Source organism: Sinocyclocheilus anshuiensis, unplaced genomic scaffold (genome assembly GCF_001515605.1).
Source record: "Sinocyclocheilus anshuiensis isolate Anshui unplaced genomic scaffold, SAMN03320099.WGS_v1.1 scaffold6, whole genome shotgun sequence".
Classification (NCBI taxonomy): domain Eukaryota; kingdom Metazoa; phylum Chordata; class Actinopteri; order Cypriniformes; family Cyprinidae; genus Sinocyclocheilus; species Sinocyclocheilus anshuiensis.
This window is the reverse complement of record NW_015547668.1, coordinates 2,011,544-2,019,557: the sequence shown is the minus strand read 5'-3', so window position 1 is coordinate 2,019,557 and position 8,014 is coordinate 2,011,544. Positions and strand designations below refer to the sequence as shown.

At 38.7% G+C, this 8,014-nt stretch overlaps 1 protein-coding gene across 1 annotated transcript; it reads right to left on the bottom strand.

Annotated features, from left to right (window-relative positions):
* Positions 1 to 2,869: 2,869 nt before the first annotated feature.
* Positions 2,870 to 6,245, bottom strand: LOC107702665 (cullin-9-like). Its single transcript, XM_016505048.1, has 2 exons — positions 6,083 to 6,245; positions 2,870 to 3,537 (listed from the first exon to the last, which is right to left on the bottom strand). Exon 2 carries the CDS (start codon positions 3,530 to 3,532, stop codon positions 2,870 to 2,872), a length of 663 nt encoding a protein of 220 aa, XP_016360534.1. The 5' UTR covers positions 3,533 to 3,537; positions 6,083 to 6,245.
* Between the last annotated feature and the right edge of the window lie 1,769 nt (positions 6,246 to 8,014).

Below are 8,014 nucleotides of genomic sequence, written 5' to 3'. Positions count from 1 at the left end.
CATATTCGCGCGATTTTTTGCGCAGCTCGTCAGTGAACAACGGCTCTGTGTAGTTAATGCTGCTCAGTGTGAAAGCCCGCAGGTGATGGAGATTTACCGCTGATTACAGAACCGGCTTTCTGACAAGATGCGCGTTAAATATCGCATGCGATTTATCGTGCAGCCCTAATCAATACCATGGTAAAAATATAGGCCTAACTATATGGTTTTTAGGTATTTGCATGAAAAACAGCAGTCTAAAAACATTCAGTATAAATGCACACATGCTATAGCTTAATCCCAAAAAATATTCTAATTATATTTATGGCTGCAAAACGATTAATCGTGATTAATCGATTCAAAATAAGTTTGTTTACATACTATGTGTGTGTACTGTGTATATTTATTATGTATATATATATAAATACACGCATATATTTTAAAAGATTTTTGTATGTATTGAATGTAAACACTTGTATATAATTTACATTATATATAAATACTAATTTTATATATAAACATAACTTATTTTTCCTTAATATGTATGTGTGTGTATTTATATATAGGCTACATAATAAATATACATACTAGGGTCTGTTCTCAGACAAGCTGCGCAAAACCACGTTCATATATGATCATGGTTTTGCGCAACTTGTCAGTGAACAACGGCTCTGTGTAGTAAATGCTGCTTCATGTGAAAGCACGCACGTGATGGAGATTTAGCACTGATTACAGAAGCGGCTTTCCTGACAAGATGCGCATTAAATATCGCATGCGATTTATCGTGCAGCCCTAATACATATACATATACAGTATATACACATAATAAATATACATACACATAGTATGTAAACAAGCTTTTATTTTGAATTGACTAATCGCGATTAATCGTTTTGCAGCCCTAATCATTACTCATTACTCCTTCAATTAGGCCTGAACGATTAATTGCATTTGCGATAATATCGCGATATAAACGATTTTTCATTTTTCAATCGCAGAGGCTGTGATTACACTCGGTCACGTGACACGCAAGAGTAAAGAGGTGTGTTCGACTTGAAGAGCGATCGGTGTATGACATCAAAGTACGGCGAGAGAAAGCATAAGGAGACGTCCCTGCTCTTATAGCTCTCGCAGTACTTTGATGACACACACCCATCAGTCTAAGCAGCGCTGCTTCAAGTACTTCAAGTATTTCAAGCGTGGGCCATCAGCAGAAAAAGAAAAGAAATAAAACAGTAAACAGCCAAAGGACGTAACTTAGAATGGGAGATGGATCGGTTTGTGAAAGGGAAGAGAAAAGAGGCAGATTTTTTTATAAGTTTAAAGGGGGGCGTGACCAAAAAACGTTGAGAAACACTGGTCTAAAGTTAACAGACAGTGTTTAAAAAGTGCAGTCCACATGTTTACATATGTTTATTATAGTGACTTTGAATTACCTAAAGTAGTGTGGTAAAGCAACAGATTTGTTTTTATATTTCTGCAATCTACTTTAGTTTGTGTGATTTGTTACTGACTTTCATATTGATGTTTACACCAGGCTTATTTGTGCTTATTTGTTATTTGCTTTATGTTGTCATAATTATTACATGCTTACAAGGTTGGAAGTTCAACAAATCAGTCAATATACTGTGATTGTAGTTGTTAAATAAAAATGTCATTCATATCAGTTCATGCATCACCTAATTAAATCGTAACATATAGGCCTGGCCTACAGAAAAGAACATTACATATGTTTAATCTATCTAATATTGTGTTGGTCATATTATACAATGGCAATATTGGTAAAAAAAAAAAAAAAAAAAAAAAAATCGCAATTAGATTATTACAAACATTGTGTGTCCATGTTTTTCATTTTGCTGCATCAATAATTAAGATCAAGGTTTGAAATACATGCAAGTATTCAGCAGTATTACCAGCAGTTTTTCAAGGAAAGTGACTTTAGTTTTACGTTTCATTCAAGGGAAATACCCTAGGAAGTGAGTTTTATGTTGAACCACTGGAAACAACAGCTCTAACAGAGTACCCAAGGAGTTTCAAAAGATCACAGCCAATAGACCTGTGATCATTCAGAGCTTGTCAATCAAACTATCCACGAGTTAGATATAGAAACCAGACTGCAAAAAGCCAGACTCAGAGCCCTGCACGGGCCTCAAATTTAGGCCCTAGCCCGAGACGCTCAGGCCCTAGCCCGGCCCGTGTCCGACAGCTTATCAGAATTACCGGCCCGAGCCCGTCTTTTTTTCCCCCTTCTCCCAAAACAGCTTATACTACGGTTCCCCGTAGTATATAGTTCAGTTTTGTATGTAACAGCAAACGACCAAGCGTCCAGCGGCAGACAGTGAGCTGATCATAGCCTATATGTTTGATCAATTTAGCCTTCTCAAATCATCACGACTTGCCTAAAATAAAATCTATAGATATAAAACAGTTTAAGCATATAACAATGTTTAAACGTTAAACCTAGATAAATGTGCGCTGTATCCAATAGTTTGTGCGGAGAGTGCAAGCTAAAGCGAGCTTTGCAGGACATGGAGGCGCCAGCGAGATCACTTGCATTTTTTTCAGTGGATACGCCATCATTTTTGCTCATAAACGGTAATTACTTTTGCCGGTGCTTTGCGGCAAACTTAAGCCTATTGCATGCATTTGAACGCAGAACTCTTCAGACAATAAACACCGCCGAGCAGCTAGCACGGTCTCGTGTTGTTTCCACCAGCGCTGCAGTTTTTTTCATCACTAATTGATGGATGTCTAAAATATAAAAATAAGGAGAAGCCTCAAACAGGCGCGAGGCCCGCGTCTGAACTATGACGTGAAAATTGGCCCGAAGCCCGGCCCAAGGGGCGTAAAAAAGTCGGGGCCAGTCGGGCCCGGGCTGAAATGCAGGGCTCTAGCCAGACTCACCGGCATCGTGAGAAGCCAGGGCTCGCAGCATCTTGCCAGCGCTGCGTCTGGTCTGTCGCTCCTTGTTGCAGAGCAGCTCCATGAGCAGGTCGAGAGCGCCTGTCTCCTTGAAGACTCCTACCAGTGAGCCGATACTGGCGTAGGCGCTCAGCACGTGGATGGTGTGTGTGATGCTTATCCCGAAGTCACTGTTCTTGGCCATCTGCTTCCGGGCGCGGCACACGAGATTCTTCACATCTTCTTTCATGTCCAACAGCTCTCCCTTGTCCACATCTGCGGGGAACTGGCCGCTGGGCCGCTCCTCTTCCTCCAGCAGAGGCCTCTGGGAGTCAGCCTTGCGCTTGCCTAGCAGAGTGGGGCAGTTGGCGTAGACGTCTTCTGTGGACATCCACATGAGGATGCTCTCGCTCTTGCTCTCTCCTGAGGTGGAGCCACTAGAGCCTCCGCCGCCCGAACTGCTGCCGCCGCCGCTCGCCTCATTGCTGCAGCCTGAGCTGTTGCTGTCATCCACAACCAGCAGGCTCCAGCGAATCAGGTACTCCGTCTGGCTGTCGTGAGTCCGCCTCTGACGGATAAGCTCCTCTGGGAAAGCCTGCAGTTTCGGGCCCAGCTGAACCAGCAGGTTACCGTTGCGGCGCTCACCCACCATGATAGCTGAGGATACAAAGAGTGATATAATGAGGATATGTGACCCGTGCTGGTAAAATGAGTCGTAATGCGCAGTCTACTTTTGAGCTACAGGCAAAAGAAATGAAAAATGTCAATGTTTTGGTCGAATTTGAGGTTTTCACAAAAATGACTTCATTAAGCCCTCTTCTAGCTATCCCATTGCTCCAAATAGTAATTAAACATCTAAAATGATCTTTATTTGTATGTTTTATGAGAGGAGTACCTTTTTTCTGCTCACTTCTGGACGAGTAGTAGTAGTATATATTTATGTAATGCCATGTCAGCATCTTAGGCTATTTTCATGGCAAAAACAATTTAAAAATACAAGTATAACAAATAGGGATGTAACGATTCACTCAACTCACGATTTGATTAGATTCACGATTCGATTCCATTCGATTCACGATTATTATTATTTTTACAAAATGAGATTTAAGACACATCATAAATTAAATGTGTCCTTTTATTATTGCTTGGAAAAAAAACACAAATGAATATATTTTTAATGAAACTTGAGAGACTTCTGTCCCTCCACTGAAAGCCCAATCACACAAAACATTGACACTTCAAAAATGTCATAAATAGATTGTACAAGAAATTCATATGAATTCAGAGGTTTACTTTATATGATGAACAGATTTAATTTAGACATATTCTGTTACACCAAATACACAAAATAATGATCTTTAAAAAAAGCATCATATGACCCCTTTAAAATATAATCATTTTAATTAAAATATTATGGGTTTGGAACAATATGAAGTGATGTAGCACTGAACATCATATTAAAGGGAAAGTTCACACCAAAATGAAGTTTCCGTCATCATTACTCACCCTCATATTGTTCCAAATCCATAGGATTTTGGTTCAAATAGAGACATTTAATAAAAACGGAGAGATTTCTGCCCCTCATTAAAAATCCATTCACCCAAACTTTTGATGCTCTAAAACGTTCAAGAAGACATTGTCAAAGTAATCCATATGAATTGTGCAATTTAATCCAAGTCTTTTGAAAAAACATGATCACTTTACATGACAAGCAGATTTAATGCAGGCTTGTATTCATATATAAGCATTTATCAGTGTACAGTTGGTAAACAAAAGCTCAACTGTACTTGCTTGACGTGTGAGAAGAAACCTCATTGGTTCTCATGTGTCAATGAGCATGTTTGAATTTTTGTTTACCATATTTGATGTGCTTTTATGATGTCTTTATGCTATTTTTGAAGCATTTTCAAGTTTTTACACATCAACAAGCATGTTTGAGCTTCAGTTTAAAAAATGTGCATGTGTTTCAAGGGGAACTATGTTGTATGAACCTTTTGAAGAAGTTTTGGGTGAATGGGCTTTCAGTGGGGGGACAACAATCTCTCAGGTTTCATTAAAAACATCTTCATTTGTGTTTCCAAGACAAACGTAAGTCTTATGAGTTTGGACCGATATGAGAATGAGTAAATGACGATGGCAAGGTTTTAGTGGAAGTAACTTTCAATGGAGGCTCAGAAATTTCTAGGTTTTCTTAAAAAGAATCTTAACTTGCTTTTCGAAGATGAACAAAAGAGCTGGGAACGACGAGAGTGAGTAAATGACAGAATTGTCATTTTTGGGTGAACTATTACATCTGAAAATTCCAAGCAAGATAAGATAAGACTAAAGTGTTAGGATGTTTCTGTAAAGTCCATAATCAAGTGTCACATTAAAGAGATACTTCACACTAAAATTACATTTCTGCTGTTGACTACTCAGCCTCATATTGTCCCCCAAACCCATATCCTGTTATATTTCCATAAAACACATAAAAATGATCAACTTTGAAGAAATTCATGGTGACCAATGCTGCAAGGCACCAAAACTACCTAATTTTCTACACCCAAGTCTAAGATATTAGTCATTGCATCTAACATCTCATTATGACTTAGTCATGAATGACACAAGGGGACTAAAAAATGACATATGCTTTATTTTGGGACATTTTGTTTTGTGAAACATTGTTTGCTAGCATCACCAGAACATCAATTGTTATTGATCTCTAACAAAGTTTCAAGTTTATAAAGAAATCTTACGTACATACACAGTCTTATTACTTCTCACAGCTGCTGTCATCCGCTAGCAACGCTGCTAAACAGCGCCATGTGGGCCTGATGTCTTCACGCGTGTTTGACTAGCGCTCAGCGGAGGATTCACTAACCTCAGCCCGCTCTGTGCTCGCATCCGACGGCGTCTGAACCCTTCCAGCCGCGCTGCTTTTTCTCCTGAGATGCGGTAAAAGAGCTGAGCAAGTGCGCATTAGCGCTAACATCAACACTGCGAGCGGGCAACGAGACGCGACGCGTCAAACTGAAACGCGTTAAAAAAAACACTTTATAGAGTGAAAGCCGCGCGAAGCAGCGTCGTGCGGCTTCGAGAGCGTTGTAGTTAGCTGCGTCGCGTCGCTAGCAGGGTATATGCTGTAACTAGCTGTCAGTCCGGCCTCTGTGTCAAAAAGACATAAAAAGCCCTGCGAGAGCCGCAGAGCTCCGCTCGGACTCACCTCCGGTGTTGCAGGGCCTCCCCTCCTTCTCGACTTTCCCCCGGGGTGGATGGAGTTTTCTTCTCCGTGGTAGCGTATCGTTGCCCAGCCTGAAGTCGTTTTTGCTGCCTGTTGTATAAAGTGTAGTCCAGTCCTGCTTCCTGTGGAACAGGTATGAGTTCAGCTCGCCTGTGCGCCAATGTCTGGGTGCAGCAACACATTACTGCCGTCTGCAGGCGTGGAGGAACAACAACAGCCCCTAATACTTGATTATTAAAGGGGTCATATGATACTTTTTTAAAGATCATTATTTTGTGTATTTGGTGTAACAGAATATGTATGTGGGGGCATGTTAGAACGAGCCGTTTTAGGGGGGTGTGGCAGAGTCTTAACTTTGATAAAGAATATCTCTTTGGTTTTGAGACTTTAGTCTTTGCAACTTCAGGGATCTTATCTATTCACGATCAGCTTGTAACACTCCAAAGAGAAAGGAAAACTTGAAATCGCATCATATGACCCCTTTAATGCTTTATTGTTAACATACAGCATGTGCAAAAATCCGCGCACCAAAAGTTCAAGGTCCTTTGAGCAAAAAATGATTCCTGAAGAATATTTCAAAACTACAGCGCACGTGCACAAACAAAAAAGATTACTTATTGCTATTGCATTTTCAATTAATTGTTCAGCTGATTCAGTTAATCATCTGATGTCTCTGTTTTGTGCCTTGATCTCCTTAAGTGTTTGTCCGTTGTTGTAATCTTTAGCACTGAAGATAGTTTGGTCTATGAACTGATTGTTTGGTGTGTGGATTTTTTTGCCTTTGCTTTTTGTAATTTTCTCTATTGACTGAATCTATGCACCCAACTGTAAACATATTCTCGTTGTTTTACTTAATTGGTGCAGAATTTGTTCATATTTTTTAACAAATAGCATGTACAATGCCATCTCCCACTGTATAACAAAGAACATTTCACATGCATCGACAAGAACGAACAAGGAACAAGAGGGAAAAAAAGGAGAGCATCAGTTTACAGACAAATATATATTATACATATTTTACACGTTATATATTTTACACTACAGAAAATGTACTTTGCAGGTAAGAACCATCAAATGTTTTTTGTTTTTATGTGAAAATGTTAAAGGAGGAGCATAACCTTTTTAATTGCTTTACTATTTTTAGATTTTGACCACATCTATATACATTTTATTCTCTTTTTCAAGCACTATAAAAAGAGGTTTGCCCTTTGTAAACTTGCATTTATGAATGTGAAATTTACATGCAAATAAAATAAAATGTATAATAAAACCAACATCCTTTAAAGAGCGATCCCTGATATAATAATAATAACCCAAAATCATGTTTATAAGATAAGGAAAATGTTTTAAAAATATTATCAACAATGAAAACCTCCACATTATTCAAAAAATGCTGGGTATATTGGCAGGACCAAAATAAATGAGAAAATGTTTCAGTGGAACATTCACAAAAAGAGCACTTTAAAAAAATGTGTAGAAATTCTTTTGTAGGATAAACTCTATGAATTAATTTATATGAGATTTCCTTAGCCTTATTCGTAAGGAGGAATTTTTGAGGTAATGTCCAAACTTGAGTCCAATTTTACATTATTAAAGATATTGTTCCAGTAGAAAATAACAGAAGGTGTAGAAATATTCTCTTTCAAAAACAAGGATCTAATTTTATAGTTGTTAGGAGTAGCCCTAATACTAGCAAGCTACTGTTCCTTATTATATGTTCGTGAAGATTCTTATAGCCTACTTCTGCATGTGCATATATATACATACATACATAGATATAGCTGATAAATAATGTCACAAAAAATCTTAATGCTCCAAAACTGTACCCGTTTTAATGGAATTCACCTTTAAAGGGATAGTTCACCCAAAAATGAAAATTTGATGTTTATCTGCTTACCCCCAGGGCATCCAAGA

What these genes read in the sequence shown, in the direction of transcription:
- LOC107702665 (XM_016505048.1), bottom strand. Translation starts at nt 3,532, where the DNA reads ATGGTGGGTGAGCGCCGCAACGGTAACCTGCTGGTTCAGCTGGGCCCG.